Source organism: Pestalotiopsis fici (genome assembly GCF_000516985.1).
Source record: "Pestalotiopsis fici W106-1 unplaced genomic scaffold PFICI_Scf_4, whole genome shotgun sequence".
NCBI lineage: Eukaryota > Fungi > Ascomycota > Sordariomycetes > Amphisphaeriales > Sporocadaceae > Pestalotiopsis > Pestalotiopsis fici.
In genome coordinates, this window is record NW_006917094.1 from 1,967,795 (window position 1) to 1,985,446 (window position 17,652).

Genomic DNA, 17,652 nt, shown 5'->3' on the forward strand with positions numbered 1-17,652 from the left:
GAGCCTGTAATCTGCAGGAGAGGTTGGAAGTCGTTGACATTAAGGTGCTGATCTTACATAAACACCATGCCGAGCCAAATTCTGCATTGTCCAGAAGAATAGTTTGTACCACCATTATACTCCAAACCAACAAGCTACATGGCTACATATCTGCAGCTGCCGATCAATCTTGAATATGCCAGCACCTCTGCAACCTGTTGGGCGGTTTTGCTGCTGACTCGAATATCGTCTCAGCCAACAACGGCTCATCCAGTTGAGCCTCCACGGCGCCAAGGAGTGATTCGCAGGGGAGAGGCCCATGGCCCTGTCGATGCCACTGTACGGCTGTACGTCCGACCCTTGCCATCTCTCTACACTGTTCAAGAATCATCCCACAGATCGACCCCGAACCGTTAGCTAGCTACCCGCTGGCTGCTGGCTGCACTTTACAGGGCTGCTGCTGCACTGCCAGGGCATGATGATAAGATCTACAACCCCCTACAGATCGTCGCTCGGCGCTCTGACTGCTCTCTGCTCCAGCGCTTGAGCGCCCCAGTACTCACCCCGTTACTCCATCGCCCTCCTTCATGGAAATACACCGCGTGCTTGCGGCAGTCAGCGAGGTCAGTACACTACAAGGTAGTGCCGGGGGTCTTCTTTAGCGAGCGATACGCTAGATGAGCTAACCCCCTGAGAACCCGCCGGCGGAAGAAGGAAAGGAAGAAAAAAGCGGGCAGCACGAATCTGAAACACTTATCCCCATGGCCTGGTTCATTATTCCTTCCATGTTATTTCCTTCCCATCGCAATTTCTCAGATACGTGCGCACTTCAATTCCCGTGCCAAGAGCAGCATCGAAGTAGATGTCGATCTGCTCGTAGAGCAACTTATGGCCGTATTCAAATGCGTACATAATTGCAGGCGTGCTAGAACTTTGATATCAGAACACCAAGACCATGAATGCAGCCGATGGTGCATTGGCTCTAACTTTTTCCAGGATTATTACATGCCTTGTCAAGGTCCCTATCGACAGGAAAGGCAAGAGAACGAAAGCTTGAGGCTAGGAGGCTAAACCGATAACCCAGGAATTAGGACCAGCCCCCGACGGGCATGTGAATGTTCAGTAGCAATCATCCAATATCTGGCCCCGGCACTTCAAATAACCTTGAACTCTCTTTTCAAGCAGTTGTACGTACACCAAATCTCTTGTCCACGGCTGCCCATCTCGAGGACCGAATGAATATTGACTCCACCCATCCATCCCATGGCGGATGTCGATAAGCATCAATAGAATAAACATCAGCACGTCATGCCGTCAATCCGAATAAACCCCTTCCCAATGAGGTATGCCTCCAATGAGCTATATTACACTATCACTACACTATTCGTAGGATCAACTCGGCTCCTGTAAAAGAGATGGGAACCGTATACCGCCCAAAGAGAAGCACGCAGATAACTTCTTTTGTGCGTTCCAGCAAGTTCGAGACCAAAAGTCTATCCAAGAATGAAGTCCCAACATTTCCCCAATGCCGATGCTATGGAGATGCTATGCTTGGATTGCCAAGACGTGCCGCAACACATGTAGTAGCACATGTCAACTGCAGCTATTGGTACGAGTGGTACATATGTGGGAAATGTAAATCAAGCTCGACCGACCGGGTGGAACTCATACACAACAGAGCCACTTTGCCATGTACCGTTGCGCTCGGCGGTCCGTCCGGCGGCTTTGAGGTTGTGGCCATGAAAGGAAGTACACCCCACTGCTGTCGGCGTGGACCCAGAATTGCCGTTGTACTCACAAATGACGGGTGATGCAAGATCAAATGTGCTGTCCGTCCCTTGTCAACTAATCATTGGGTGAACCATCCCTTGGAAACATAATTACAAGCACGTACTTGGGGAAGCACAATCCGACGCTACTTTTTTTTTTTTTTGGGGTGGTCTTGACAGAATCCTTCTTGGGCCAACAGAGTATAATGCAGCGCACAAGTCGCACCAGCTCTTGACAAAGTGGATGCGCGAGCGAGGAAACGCGGGACCAATATTGGCAAATACCAAGACTGTTTCCAATATGACACGATACTGTACCAAGAATATTGGCAGAAAGTCAACCTGGCCGGCCCAGCCTTTCTTTTTTCCTTCGTCCTTTCTGCCGAAAACGAACCCAGTTGGTGCGAAACGTCAAAATGTCTGTTCTGACAAATCTGGGAAGCAGCTGTGTCACAGGATTTGTATGTAGGTTTTGCTACCTCGACTCAGAAGTCGTGATCATGACCACGTGTAGGGAAATGCTGCATGGCCGTTTTTGATACCGCCCAGCCATGCTACTTTCTTGCTGACTAGATTAAGCAAACGTCAGATAAGATGCCAAACACTGGCACGACTGGGTACGTCTCTTTTCTAAAGTTGATATCTTGGCCCATCCCAAGCGGCACCTTATTTAGAATGCAGAGCCGCTCTCTGTCGGTTCAGCGCCGTTTATTGTTCTTACCGTGTCTGGAGTTACATTCGTGCGAGCCAGCCCCCCGTGCGTTTAACATCCAGGCAGGCCTTGCCAGGTGTTACTTGGGCTTGGTTGAAATCTGGACAGGGCCAGCGTGTAACACACCTGCCCTAAGGTAATATGCTTGCCCGGAAGATCAGCGGCTGGATCAAGAAGGTCACCGAAAACTCGCTTCTACACCGCCGGGTTTGGCTTATCATGAGGTTCATTGCTGCTGCTGCTGCAACAGCTGAGTGGAAGCAGATCCTCACACACGATGAGAGTTTTTAGCTTTACTGGCTTTCCAAAAAAGCCCGATCTAGCAACAGTCCCTTGCTTTAGCCTTGGTGCGCGGAATCTAACGGCAGCTCGGCCGGCGCGGCGTTGCCGAGATAATGTTCTATAGGATCGGCCACGCGATGTGCGGACGAACCATTTGTGCCATCGTACTTTGTCGCTCTTCCATTTACTTTCTCCTTTTCCCTTTCCTTTCTGCAAATCAATCGCGATCGCTGGCAGTACGTTGTCCCGTCCCAAGAAATCTATGGTTCAGCAATCGTGCATTGTATTTTCTTTGCACGTAAAGCCAGTCACGCCAAAGTACTTGTCTTGCACCTCGTATTTCCCGATGCATTGCAGAGTATAAGCAAGGCTGTTGAGAGTGGGGAGTCGCAGCCAAGCATGAAAAGGGTATGCATCGTATAGTCTGTGCCAAGACTTCTTATTCTTCTATCCCCCCTTTGCTCCTCGTCCCCTTTCTCGCCTTTCTCAGTAATTGCGGAACTGGTTCAACGCCCTATTCTGATCGCCAAAATGGGTGGAGGACTCTATGAGGCTGTGCGAGGGGCACTGGGGGGCACTGGGGCGCGCATCGCTCGGGTCGTAGATCCCGTCTGATCAATGATCAATGCGACAGGGCTTCTCGGGACATCAACATCAGAGAAGGAAAAGAAGGTAAGAGAGGCGAATTGCGAGCTCTGGTTTGGGCTGTTGGGTTGAGGTGACGGGCTACCGGTCAAACGTTTGGCTACTAGTGAGACGGCACACGCGCCAGCGAAGCTGCCCGCATTGTCGAACGATTGTCCTACCGAGCGGCTGTTGTTTCAAGACACCAAAGCGCAATTTGTCCAGATCAATCTTTTGCCCTTTTCTTGTTACCTTGCCATTGCTCCAATCTTTTCCTTCGCCTCAGGGTTCTACAAGCAAAGAAAGAAAGAAAAGACCGGCTAGTCAATACGACCTGATTCTTTTTGCACTGCCGACTGCTCTTCAGATACTGGAACAGTGGGCGTTTTAAAGTCTTGGCATTTCTGTTTGGCACCGCTGTCTATCCCGTGGCTACATGGTTACCCCGTACGCCACATGGGACATGATCTACAACCTTCTCCACGCACCGGTTTCCGCCAACCTTGGTTCTTCTACGCGACAAAGCGCGACTGACTGACTGACTGACTGCCTGCACTGAACTTGGAGGCCGTTTGCAAACACTGAAAAAACACAAAAGCGGCGACCGGCGTCTATCTCATTGCGTCATTGCATCACTTCATCACTTTTTCCAATGTGACTGATTCTAACACATGTTTCGCCTACCCAAATCGTCGCGCAACAACTGCTACAGCGCAACCCGCTCCCCTACTAACCTATATCTATTTGTCTGCCTGGCCGGTGGTAAGATGTTCAAGACGATACTGTCCCGCACAGTCAATGCGCCTTGTCTTGACCAGCCTGACTTGCTCCAAAAGCCATGCGTTTCTCTCACACTTTACTTTTCAGCATTAACAATACTTTAGCAAAGCCCGTCTGGTATATACACTCCCCGACCTTGGTCCACGTGGTAGCCTCGTATCAGATGTGGTGTCAGGTTAATTTGACTGCAGTCGCAGCACTTACGTCGGCTGCTCGAGGCTCATTGATGGAAATCCCCACGGCCCACGAAATATACAATTGGATTGCCTAATGCGGCATCATCTATATAGAATTGAATGGCATTTCTCCATATGCTGTGCCTCAACCCCCACAACCCTTGCCAAGCTAAATGATCCATCATACCAATAATGCTAGTCACATGGGCTACTGGCCCAGCACAAGTTCTACTATAGCATCGCGTTGTTGAAATATGTCGGACATGTAACAAACGTTGTCACGCCAAAGAATCGGTCCACTTTCTTCTCGTATGGCCGAGCTAGCCAGGCTCTCTCCCCGACTAAATCCGATGCGTTGGTTTCACGGTATACGTTTCATGGTTGCAAAGATTATCCTAGTTGATAAGACGATCTAGACTTGACTTGTTGGCCTTGTCTGCAAATACCCTAATGCTGGCACCGAAAGGAAAAAGAGCAGATCTTTGGAACGAGGGTCATCCTGGGGAGAGCGTTCCGGTTTACCGACGTCAAACTAGGAAGCTAGCCATGTATGCCCGAGCTAGTATTGAAGATTGTGAGATATTTGCATTCTCTGTAATAGTATCAGCACGTAGATATTGCTTCCACGCCTTTATAGGTGTGCGTATGATTTGTAAGCCATGATATGCAATTCTTTCCTTAATACTCAGAGCTCTATCATCTATCCCGGGGCACGTTGGTGGCAAGCACGTGATGCCATAAGATTGTGATTTTACCAAGATATAGCTTGAGATATTATTATACGTTTGAATTAAGATGCCGTGGACGCGGGTATCTTACCGTCTTGATTATCAATCTATTACGAGGCTCGTCGCGATGCGATGTAGCAACCATCCACATCAATCGCAACCATATTAAACTTCTTCTTTCTTTTCTCTCATCTCCGGCGCCGCTCTTGTTGCCTGAGCTTCATCGCTCCGACCGGAGGCATCGACTTCGGCCAGCTGACGGCGGGCTGCTTCTCTCTGCCTCAGCCTCGCGGCCCTCTTCTTACCATCCAAGGATTCCCTCCATTGACGGCCCCAGGTGATTGTAGAGAATATGCACAGGCAGCCGACAATCACAAAGACACTGCTAATGGTGCTAAACCAGCCGACGCCCATGGCGTTGATGGCGGGCAGGACGGCGCCAGTGGATGCGCAGGCAAACAGGTAGCGCAGCACGTAGTTGCCGGCGACGACCTCGCCAGAGCTCTTGGGCATGACGTCCAGACAGTACGTATTGAGACTGGGGAAGCAGAATAGCTGCGCAAATCCCTGAAGAAACAGGATGACCACGGCGAGCGGGATGCCGCCCCGGTCGTACTGGATCGTCCACCCGTATACCAACATGCAAGCTGCGATAAAGGCCATGAACGGCAGGGCCGAGTACAGACGGTCCTCTGGAACCCGCATTCCACGCTTCTTGATATATCGCCGCACCATGTAGTCGGCGTAGCGCCCGCCGAAGAATGTGCCAAGTAGGTAGCCCACACCTGGCGCCAGATAAAAGAGGCCGCCTTGAAGTGGTGTTGTCAAGTTGAATCGAGGGTTGAGCACATAACGAATCGCGGCCAGGATGCTATACATGTTCCACAAGAGGGCCGAGCTGGCAAGGGCTGCCAAAAACAGATTTGGGTATTCGTATAACCGGATGACACGCCACGGGTTGACCATTGTAGCCAGTGTCTTGACCTTTTCACTTCCGGAGAAGCCGACCAGGTCATCAATCTTTTTGTGATAGATGGTCTCGGGGAGGAGAAAGAAAGTTCCAACTGCAGCTACAGCGGCAAGGCCTGTCTGTAGCCAAAAGATCACCCGCCTAAAATTCCAAGGTTAGATCAGACTATTATTTTGTGTTTCTTTCATCACGACCTCAATCATATAGTAGCACGATGTGTTTGTTGAGGGTATTCACTCACCATGTCGTGTAAGTGACAATGATGCCACCTAAAAAGGGTCCGAAAGCAGGACCAATCAATGTACCTGACAAGAACCATCCGAGGGCTGTGGCACGCTCAGTAGGTCTGTATATATCACTTTTGGCTTTGTCAGCATCAATCTATTCAGGAAGTCTGATGCCACTTACCCTATAACCGACGAGCCGACAAGAATAAACGACGTTCCTTCAAACGCGGTAAGGATACGGAAGACAAAGAAAGCTGCCAGATTCGGGGCGAGAGCCGTGCCAATCGAACAAGCAAGGAAGGCAATTGCTGTCACAGTGGTCACCTTTAGGTATACACATCAGTATTCCATATCTACCATTCGCTACAAAAAGTAAGGTGATGCTTACCCATCTTCGGCCATAGACTTGACTCAAGGGTCCCCAAAACATGGGCGAGAGTCCCATGAACAACATATACATTGCATTAGACACATTAATAATGGATCCAGTGGTATGAAACTCTTTCGCAACCTCGGGACTCGCGGCCAAGACAGAGGTACTCGAGATTGGAGCCAAGAAAGAGCAAAAGGAGAGCAGGAGGACAATGATCCTTTTCCGATGCGCCGGAAGTCTATCGTACACCTCGTCTGGGATCTCGAACACAGTAGAAGCTTGGTCTACAGGGACATCTGGTCCCATGGACTGATGTGTCGAGTACCGCTCCAGTCCCTCACCGTCCGCAGCATGCTCAGAGGAGTCCGAATCATCATGGGATGAGTGTATGCTGTGTTCCCGCGTGCTCTGGGCCCGGACGCTACCCGGACGGGAGCTGCTTTCATCCTTTTCTGCAGACATCAGGATTAAGATAATAAGAAGAATTTATTGATGAGGTAATAACAGATAGAAGTTCATAGACATGGCATTCTTGGAGACATGAAAGTCCACTGGCAAGACAGGGAGAAGAGCTCAACAGTAGGTACTTCTTTCGCGATGTAAACACCTCTGAGTACGAATTGCGTCCGTTTATAGGACTTGAAACCGTACCCCGGTGATGCGAGCAATCTAACAGGAAGAAAGAAAAAATTGCAAAGGAGAATAATGACTCGAATTTGGAGGAAAGGGAAAGATGCAGAAACGGAGATGCGACTCAAATCAAGGTTGTCACCACCCACTTTCGTTTTTGCTTCGCAGCCTGAACGTCTAGGATTATTGCCCAGTGACTCCACAAGAAACAGCGGCCTCTGAAAGCTTGGCCGAGGATCGGTCCCTAGCACCCTGCCGACTTTGCCTCGATAGGGAAAGATGTTTTCCAGAATTGCCGTAATGTGAACGGTAAGATCGGCAATAGCCCGAGAGCCAATCTCCGGTTCCTGAGGACTTTAAAACAGTCCATTCGCCCTTTGCGCCCAGGACCTTGATGAATATTTCTGATCGTCCTCATTTCTAGTATTGGCATATATTATTGTTTGTTTCGCAAACAATATTAGAAGTCTTGGTTCGAATGTAAGAAAAATTGGGCCTGTGATCAAAAGGCTCTCGTAAAAGTGTTTTATTCCCGAGCCGATAGCCGCAACCGGCTCCCTCCTCCTGAACCGGAGAAGATCCGATTCATACATGACGCACGTCCGGATCTGTCACGGCATTAGACCGCTCCTGGGATCCAGTGAATCGGAGTATCCATCGCGGAAGGGCACTGCGAATTGAGTACATGGATATCCGGGGCTCGTTCAACTATACTCGGGCGCTTCTTTACCTCGAAGCTATACTACTACCAACACACATAACTGTGTTCCATGATAAAAGCTTCAGCTTAGCTAAGATAATATAGTTGTTGGCTTGGAGGTACACAATTCACGTGATTGGCTAGATCTTTGCCGTGGGGGGGCGTTAGAAGGCCTTCCTTTTCTGTGCAAACTGACGGACACCCCCCAAAAAGGTTCGTGTTTGAATGCAAGGCGATTGACTATTTGATAGCTTTATCAGAAGTACACTTGTTGAAGCTTCGCTACAGGGGATCCTTTAGGAGGCTCTGCGCTGTCATCTGTACCCGCTTCCCTTCAACTTGGCCAGAAAACGATCAGTGATAATACAGATTGTACCAATAGCTGCAGATTTATTTACTGTGATGGAGACGTTGCGAGATGCCTGCCGCCTGCCGACTGCCGACTACCAGGAGCTCGACGTGTCTTTGGAAATTCTGTCCAAGATTTGGAATTGATCAGGAGGATAGAATGCATTTAATCACAGACTGCAAACATGTAAAAGTACATATCAACTGCGGGACAAGTGCAGAGATGCGCTTGCTGTCTAGGACGCTTGCATCGCTCTGGTGATGACGGTGATGCTCATCACACATATCCGGTATTGTCCCTTTTCCGTACCTAGCAAAAGTTCAAAAGCTCGTGCACTCATTTGCCAGCTGCCGGAAAAGTGGCGTGGTGTGGCTAGTGAATGTGGCTCAACATGACAGGATCATTTTGGGCGGGTCCTTTTTTTTGGCAGGCGAAATCGAGCCCTAGCTCTGCCACACAGCCCAAACCGAATTCCCAAATTCTAGCGGGACTTGGATTGGACCTTCGAAAAATCTCATCATCACCCAACGACCCGACCACCACCCAACACAGAGCAGCAACCCGGTAAAAGCTGTCAAAATGGTACGTATGCATTGAATTATGTTACTGGAAAAGAGGAGAACTGTTGTTACGACGATTCTGGGCGCGTATTGGGAGGATTGCGAATGCGACACGAGGGGGGCGACAAATATCGACTGGCCGACCGAACTGCAAAAAGTTCAGCAACACCGAATCACGATTTCAGCCATCATAGGTCGCCCACAATCGGAAACAACCTCTATTTGGCCGTCGTCAATCGCCAGAAATTGCGCAGAATTTGGGAAGGGGGAACTGAGGGGACATGGGCGTTCCATGGCATTTTGAAGTGGCAGAAGGCTAACAGCGGTCTTCCACACAGGTCAACATTCCCAAGACCCGTAAGACCTACTGCAAGGGCAAGGACTGCAAGAAGCACACCCAGCACAAGGTCACTCAGTACAAGGCTGGCAAGGTTAGTTGAAGCCAACACACGTCACGTCGCGAAACACGATCCCGAGCCCCCGCGACGGCAAGCCGAAATCTCGATCCTAACTCTGCAATCACAGGCCTCGCTTTTCGCCCAGGGAAAGCGCAGATATGACCGCAAGCAGTCCGGTTATGGTGGTCAGACCAAGCCTGTCTTCCACAAGAAGGCTAAGACCACAAAGAAGGTTGTGCTGAGATTGGAGTGCGTTGCCTGCAAGACCAAGATGCAGCTCGCCCTGAAGCGCTGCAAGCACTTCGAGCTTGGGTATGTACCATGCGCAATCCCGACGAAGCAGTTCCCCGCTAACAATTCAACAGTGGTGACAAGAAGACCAAGGGTGCTGCTCTGGTGTTCTAAATGTTGTCAATGTTACTCGATCTCTCACGTTTTTCACATTTCCGGTACATGGCATCAGGGTGGTTTCTCATGAAAGGGCACACTGGCGACAGGAGTCTTGATCTTCTTCGGCTGAGGAGCCGGGTATAGCAAGGCATAGGTTGAAAATAAAAAACCGATACGAGTCTTTGCTGCTGAGCACCAAGAACACACGTCCCGAATCGATACATGTTGTGAAGGGTTCTCGACCAGTGATGATGGAATGGCAACGGTCATGGGAGATGGTCAATCCAGAGCTTGTTTCGCATACGGGCTGGACAAATCATGGTTGAGAATTGTGTACAGCACCGCTTAGTGTTGACCACATTGCTAGACGCGGATCAAGAGCCCAGTCTAATCACTTCAACCCCATATCCAGACCCCGCCCAATGTTGCCTGACCGCCCATGCGTGATATCGTTCTTTCAGTAGACGGGCGTCCCAAGAAATGTCGAGCTGCAATCTTTGGTATGCTGTTAGGAAATCAGCCAAAGCGGAAGGTTCCCAATCGAGCGATCAAAGTCGTAGTCCGCTCCGTGTTGAACCCGGTCATTACTCACAATATCTCAAGGTTTGGTCTGGTACAAGCAGCAAGTTTGATACCTTCTCTTGTCTAGGAACATTGTGAGTCTAGTCTATGAGCATCCCGGCGCTTGATAATTTGTTCCTGCACTTGGTCCATGAATATGTCGTGATCTCTAGAAACCCTCACCCGTCATCACGGTGCGCCCGCCTCCGTACCACAGGGTTCCAACTCGAACGTCGAGACCCTTCTCCTGGCCGACAAGCCACTCGCCTACGAGGTCGCCATCTTCACGGTCCCAGACTTCCGCTTCCAGCCACTGATTGATCTCGTCAATGGTGTCGACCCACTTCTGCCGCTGCTCGGGCGTGGCGTGATCTTCTTCGCTCAGGTACCGACCCAACGTGATGTGCGCACTGGGAACGATGTAGCGGGAATCAATGGCAATGCCGGCGTTCTTGGCTAGTTCCCACATGTCGCGTCTGAGGTGGTGATATGTGTACTGGTCGCCCTGCTGCTTGATAGCCCCGCCATCGTCCACTGCAGTAGACGGAGGAGAGAGGGCCGGCTCACCGCTGGCGGGCAGGAACGAGACAGCAAAAGCCGACAGATCGTACGATATGACTGGCTTGACAAGTCTTGCCCGGTGGTGAAAGGTGTAGTTTGCTACCGTGGGTATGACTGGTTCTAGCACCTTCTTGATGGCGTGGATCTCCTCTGGGGTCTTGGAAAAGGTAATCTCGAGAGTGGTGATATGCATGCGATGCAAGGGCATCAGCCAGATATCTAGAATTCTTGTTAGCTAATGATGTTCAATGGGAGCAAAACATATCAAATTCGATTTTACGATTACATCAAAAGTTATCGAGGCGAACCGATGAGTTTGTAGAGACTTCAAGCCACTGGCTCCTGACATAACTTCACACCACGCAATGATTCGCCTCGATTTTGCCATCGCTCAACAATAATACTTTTACGCTCAAGAAGTAATGTGACTCACTGGGTGCACATGCCCTCAATTTTTCCTGAAGCTTTTCGGCAAGCGCCAATACGTGAAGCGGAGGACGGCCCCAAAAGGTCATGCAATTGCGCTGATCCTTGAAGCCCGGCTCAATCGAGGGTTTCTCCAGCCTCAAGAGATACGGGTCAATAATGAGCTCTTTGAACTCTGGTGTGATGAACTTTTCCCTCTGTTGCGCGTTCCGCTTTACGCGATGTGCTGCGTAGAGGGTTTGGATTTCAGCCTGGCGACAGAGTTGGTAAGCGTTGGAGAAAGGGCTACTTGTAGTCGCAACTCGGCACAGTGTATTCCTTTAATGGCGACTGGTCACTAGAAGCAAATGAATATATGTACAAACATACCGGATTATTGTGACAAGCCTCGATCAGAGCATTGTATGGATTCTCGCCGGGTTTAAGCACCACCCCAGAAAGATCCTCGAGTTTGTTTTTGACATCGGTGGACTCTAGCACACTGACTGTCATCTTGGCGGGCTTTGGGAGTGTTGTTTGCAGTAGTTTTACTGAATTGCTGGAAGGCTAAAAGTGTGTATCTTTACGACTTCCTCATCTATCCGTAAAATAAAGGTTGATCAAATGGACATGGTGAGATTCTCGGTACAGCTTTGCAGCAACCAAGAAGTGCCCGTGACTTGAGTCTTAGACATCCGGTCTTGCTCCGCTTTGGAAGGCCGGGGGCGGAGACGCAAGAGCGGCGCTGAGTTGGAGGAAGGATTGATACTCGATCTGCCCCCATTTGCTTGGTATACTCATAACCCCCCAAAACGGCTTCAGAATAGACATAGATTTCCACCACGAGAGGACATAGTCACCTAATCTTCATGATGAATTATTGTTGCCAAATAGACAAGAGGTAGAGAGGGTTCTTGTATAGGTACTTCTTTCCGAGGTTTAAGCGTGCCGGATAGATCCGAGGATCAATACGCGCTAGCAAGCTTTAGCGCCTTAATGTTGAGGATGCCTGGTTTCTTTGCTGCTTCCTAAGACTTTACACAGATGCCATCTTCCACAGTATCCATCTCCACTTGCTGCCTGAATCGCCAGTATCACAATAGGGCATTGATCTGAACAAGACCACAAGTCTGGACTTGTGCCGTCATCAAAATCACTTGCAGCATCGCATGGCAAACATCAGCGCGATTCGAGACTCCAGCGCCCAGCAGTGTCCAATTTCAATTGGTTGAGTAAGAGCGATTGATACCAGACTCCTCGGAACAGAAAAGGCATCTCCTCCACATTGGCCAACACACACAGAATGTCAGCGACTGTGCAGTTGAACTTCTGTATTGGGATACTCTTGTGAAAGAGAGGACAAGTGTCTTCTGGACATCAAAGCATGCAGTGGAAGAAATTCCATACAGCGATTCCGTCCAAGTTGTCAATCCGTGACAACTCTGGTAAATGGCCCGCATCCGTGCGACTCGGATGGTAAATCATTGCGATACCCATGGGTTTGGTATGTCTCCTCCTCAGGCCGATATCAACAGATGGACAAGAGCTCGTCTCTTGGACCTTACATCCATGAAGAACCAAATCACAAGAAGCGGTGACGGTTGACCTGCTCACGTTCTACGACACGTTGAGATCATTGCGGCCTGTGAGCTGCTCTACCGTAACTGAACTATCTCAATGGCAATGTTGTCAAGCAGGAGAAATTACCTCACCTCAAGCGAGCTGCTTAAGGTCCGAGATCCAGACATCTCCATGTTCTCTTACTGAGAAGCACAGCTTGTCAGAGAGCCAGAAAACACAACTTGTGATCAGCATGGCTTCGCCTTTGGGCTCACACTCGACAACGTTGGCAAGTACGATATTGGAGCTCGCAGATTCAGCTTGTCATGCTTCCACAGCTCTCAGAACGAATCATACTCACTTATCATTGAGACTTGAAAGTGTCGTATTCACGTTTGACTTGAGGGCAATGCTAATAGTCATGGCATTGTTCAAAGAGCTCATGTCCGTACTGTATCGTGGCATTGCAGACGTGCAAACACCTGGGTAGTACAAAGCACTCCTACATACTAGGGCATATGGGCTTTGTCATCTTAGTCAATCGCAAGATGATCGACTTGTTTCCCGAGCACGCACACCACTGCTTGGTTGATAAGCCCCTTTGAACAGTTACGAGAACACAATTTACCCACACCATGTTTACCAGAGAGCTTCTGTGCGTGGCCTGTGACGTTTGACTGGCTGGCTCCGAGGAGACCTCTGATTCCATTGCCAGGACTCCTTATTTCGTCCCATCTCATCTTTATGATCGATAATTTGCAGACGAAAGATTACTAGTCGCAACACTGACTCTACTCCAGCACAGTCAATCCCAACTTTATGATCAATTGCAAGATGGGATGTCGTGTACTTGTCGTCGACGATAGCACAAACTCTTGACATTGATGACCGCTTTTCCACAAATGTCAACACCGATCATTCATGGCCTTGTGGTTGTTATTCTTGATACATTTTGGCACTATTCAACTCTGCTCTGCTTCACATTAGCGTGTCGACGATCTTCACTTCGACCGTTGGTTGTTATACAGTCGTGTGGCCAGCTTGATACCGGCTCGGGTCCCTGTGTGCTCTATCCCGGCCCCTCCGTGATCACCCCTCCGCGTTGAGGCCGGCTTGGTCGTCGTCGTCGTCCGGTGGGCTTGAAGCCCCGTCAGCTGGTGGGCTGGACTGAAGACGACGAGGCTCAAGCTCAGAGCCCCCGGTCCTGCCAATCCTACGCAGCCTAGCTGCAGTCTAGACAGCTGCCACTCTGTTTGCATTCAGACGCCCCTCACTCTGCGGAATTTTCACACCTTGCGGGTCTGCCACAATATTTGTTCTGACCCATCCACAGATTTTTGAAGCTTCACCCTTCTGCCACCTTGCCTGTTCTTCTTCTTCTTCAGGACTGCTGAGCTTGAAATCTTCATCCTTCTGCCATCCCCTCTCTCCTTCAGACTGCTGAGCTTCGAAACTTTGAACCTTTGGTCATCTTTTCTTTTCTCCTTCAGGACTGCTGAACTTGACATTCCCAACCTCAACTCCGTTGACTTGCCTTGAATTCCATTCATCATCACTTCCTTGACAGCTTGAAGAACAGCTGGCTGCGCATCAAACCCCGGCTGGACAGACATTTGCTTCCGGCTAGGTCATCTTGCCAGCAAGTGATCTTCATCAACGATCCTTTTGTCTTCACCTACCATCTTCACAGCTTGATTTCTGCGCCCCAGATTCCTTTGCCTATCCCCAGTCCCAGTGCCCAGGTCGATCTTGTGGCCAGTTCTTGCCCACCATGGCGCCCGACGACACAAGTCGCGCGGGCAGCCGTGGCAAAGGTCGCCTCAAGCAGACAAGTGAGGATAGTGACATGGCAGACCACGGTGCTGCCTTTATACGCTCTCTGACTCGATCATCGAGAAAGAGAAAGATCGAAGACGTGACAGACGATGAATCCGGTACGATAAACTACGAAGAGTACAATCTAAAACAAATATTTGCTAACAGGCTTAGGCTTTTCCATAGAAGATATGGAGCCGAATGTGGCGGTGGCATCTCCTGCTCGCCACAACGGCTTGAACACCAATCTTCGGGAAATCTACAATGCGGAAGATGCCTTCCGAGACCTCATGAGGCGGGCCCTCCTACCAGAGCCTGGTCAGGGCCCCCTGCCGAGTCTCCGAGACATCGCCTTGGCTGGCGGCTTCCGACTCAATGTGGGAACAATGTGTTCCGGTACTGACGCGCCAATCTTTGCTTTAAAGATGCTACAGAATGAGTTCTATGCTATGACGGGAATGGAGCTCTTTCGCTACAAGCAACAGTATGCCGTCGAGATTGACCCTTACAAACAGGCGTACCTCCGAAGAAATACCGATGCAGATGTCTTTCGGGACGTACGAGATTTCGCTCAACCTAACATTGGTGAGGCGAAACTGTAAGTCCTTTTTCATTTCCAGCATTGCCAATCAATTTGGCTAACTTTTCTTTTCCAAGTTTGACTGCGTTGGGCTCTCGGAAAAGCATTTCTTACGACAAGTGGCAAATGTTGATTGTGGGCACATCCTGTGTTTCGTTTTCGAACCTCAACAATGCCAAGCAGAAAGATTATGGCGGTCCCGCCGCTGGTGATTTCCACAGATACCTGCAGAAGATATGGGAAACGAAAGAGGATCCGGGACAGCAACCTCATAAGCGCAAAATCTCGACCCTTCTTGGCCAGATTGTTCAAAATCTCACCTTGAGCGAATCCGACGCCACATTCTTCCCAGTCCTGACTTTCATTCAGAATAACCAACCCGCAATTGTCATCTTCGAGAATGTTTTGGACGCGCCATGGGAGGACCTGGAGACTATTTTCATGCCGGCGGTTGGGTACAAGGCAGCATTCATGTCCTGCGATACGAAAGATTACTACATGCCACAGACACGCCAGCGCAAATACCTCGTTGCTTTTAGTAATGAAGCCTTCGGCAGCAATATGACCGGAGATATGGCCAAGGATGCAATGTCATACTTGAAGTATTTCCAACGTCGAGCATCGGTCGACGTTGAAAAGTTCCTTTATCACAACACTGATCCAGCAACTCAGGTCGACATTCAACAGCTTGAGCACGAGAAAGCCAACAAGACAACTCGGGAATCTTCGTGGCAATTTTCTCAACAGAGGCACGAGAACGTGCGACAGACCGAGGGCCTGGGCCGCAGCCATCCCTTCTCCGGTTTGAAACCAACTGGAGAGACAAGGTTTTACGACCGTGCCAATCAAACGATCATGGCACGTCAGCCGGATCGTGTAAAGGATGTGGCAGATATTAGCCTCCTTCGAGGCTTGACCGCCTCGCCGTCGTACGATTCGCGATTTAAGGTGAAGATCCATGACTTCAGCCAGAACGTCGACAGAAACCTAGGAACAAATCCTTTTGGAATTTCTGGCTGTCTGACTCCTAGTGGTATGGCGTTCATCTCGAACCAGAGTCGTTTTGTGACTGGCAGAGAGTACCTGCAACTACAAGGCCTCCCGGTTCAATCCCTCAGTCTCTCTCGAGAGACTACAGATCAGCTCAAGAATCTGGCTGGCAATGCCATGACTACTACAGTCGTTGGAGCAATCTTTCTCTCGGCAATCATGGCCATGCATAAACATAATGGTCCGGCCATGCGTCATGGATTTCCTCACATATCTGACCTGGATGAGACTTTCAAAGGACCTCTTTCATCGCTACCAAGATTTCGTCTCGTCCCCACAGACCACGAACAAGATCTCAGCTTTGATCCCTCTGGTTACGTCAACGCCACTACGGGTGAGATTCTCGCTTTGACCAAGCGCATTCGCCCCTACTGCTTCTGTACAGGTACCGCAATGTACAGCTCTGCAATCCTCTGGAAGTGTCAGACGTGCGACACTATACGCTGTGGCAATTGCAAGGGAAACCCCAAGCATGATTACGCAAAGCTAGATCTGGTGCCTGAGGCGTTTGGGCAAGAGGCTGCAAAACTGATGCTGATGAAGCACTTTCCGCAAGTTCTGTGCGGCATGTTCCCAAGCAATGTGGCTCGCGCGTGCCTCTCAAAGCTCCGGGGATGCTGGTGCAATGAATCCGACCATATTGTTGTTACAAGTTTGCTGTGCAATGCGGTGTTTTACTTCGATGGAGTTCATCTTTCGGAGACTGTCTCCATTTGCTACGGCTCCCAGCCTGGATTCAAGGTCAAGATCATGATTGACGCGGAGAGCATCACCTGGTATCTGTTCATCGACCCTCACTCAGATGTTGCTGAGATGCTCGCCCCCACACTTGTAGAAGCATCCCGTCCTGATCAAGCCTTTGATCGCCATTCCAGAGAGTACTTCCCATCTCCAGAGCGAGTGCGCGACTTTCTTCTGCGTGGACGGCCGGTTTCGCGTGCTCAGATCGCAGACGAAGATCTTCCCAGCCTCCCTATGCACCAGCAGTGGCTGCCTTGGAACTTTTTCCAGCCATCTCGTATGGTCAATGGATCCCAAGTGTATAACCAGAGGGTACTGGTGACGAAAGAAGAGAAGTCCCTCACCATCGACCGCCTTCCAGAAGAGGACGAGGATCAGTGCGTCACCGACCGCCTTGCTGAAGGTATCTGTGAATCTCTCTATGGAACCTGGGAACAGAAGCCCAACTGCGATGTTGCCGAGAACAGCCTCTATGTTCAGCACCAGAATAATGGCGAGGATTTGTTTCTCTTCAAGGACCCGTCAAGGATTGGGCCCGCAGAGCTTGACGCCTTTGTCCTCTCCAAGAATCCCCGTCTCATGCAATGGCATGAACATCGTGAGGTCTTGTTGTCCTTCGTTCCCATGGCTGAACCATCCAGACAGATCCACAAACTCCCACGGGGAACTTACGTGATGCTAATCACCATGGACGGTTTCTGGCAATCTGATACCTAGGGGGTAGCAGATAGC

General features: G+C 49.9%; 4 protein-coding genes across 4 annotated transcripts; 2 read left to right on the plus strand and 2 right to left on the minus strand.

Moving 5' to 3' along the window:
- Window positions 1-5,215: 5,215 nt before the first annotated feature.
- Window positions 5,216-7,082, minus strand: PFICI_06596 (uncharacterized protein; the record flags this gene model as incomplete). The annotated part of the gene is made up of 4 exons (XM_007835177.1): window positions 5,216-6,161; window positions 6,262-6,378; window positions 6,429-6,571; window positions 6,636-7,082. The coding sequence occupies 4 exons, from the start codon at window positions 7,080-7,082 to the stop codon at window positions 5,216-5,218; spliced, it is 1,653 nt and encodes a 550-aa protein (XP_007833368.1).
- Window positions 7,083-9,140: 2,058 nt separating this feature from the next.
- PFICI_06597 (60S ribosomal protein L44) lies at window positions 9,141-9,662 on the plus strand (the record flags this gene model as incomplete). Its single annotated transcript, XM_007835178.1, has 4 exons — window positions 9,141-9,146; window positions 9,198-9,290; window positions 9,385-9,569; window positions 9,623-9,662. The coding sequence occupies 4 exons, from the start codon at window positions 9,141-9,143 to the stop codon at window positions 9,660-9,662; spliced, it is 324 nt and encodes a 107-aa protein (XP_007833369.1).
- Window positions 9,663-10,377: 715 nt separating this feature from the next.
- Window positions 10,378-11,687, minus strand: PFICI_06598 (uncharacterized protein; the record flags this gene model as incomplete). The annotated part of the gene is made up of 3 exons (XM_007835179.1): window positions 10,378-10,988; window positions 11,203-11,446; window positions 11,565-11,687. 3 exons carry the CDS (start codon window positions 11,685-11,687, stop codon window positions 10,378-10,380), a joined length of 978 nt encoding a protein of 325 aa, XP_007833370.1.
- A 2,818-nt stretch (window positions 11,688-14,505) lies between these two features.
- On the plus strand, window positions 14,506-17,637 carry PFICI_06599 (uncharacterized protein; the record flags this gene model as incomplete). Its single annotated transcript, XM_007835180.1, has 3 exons — window positions 14,506-14,668; window positions 14,724-15,147; window positions 15,207-17,637. 3 exons carry the CDS (start codon window positions 14,506-14,508, stop codon window positions 17,635-17,637), a joined length of 3,018 nt encoding a protein of 1,005 aa, XP_007833371.1.
- Between the last annotated feature and the right edge of the window lie 15 nt (window positions 17,638-17,652).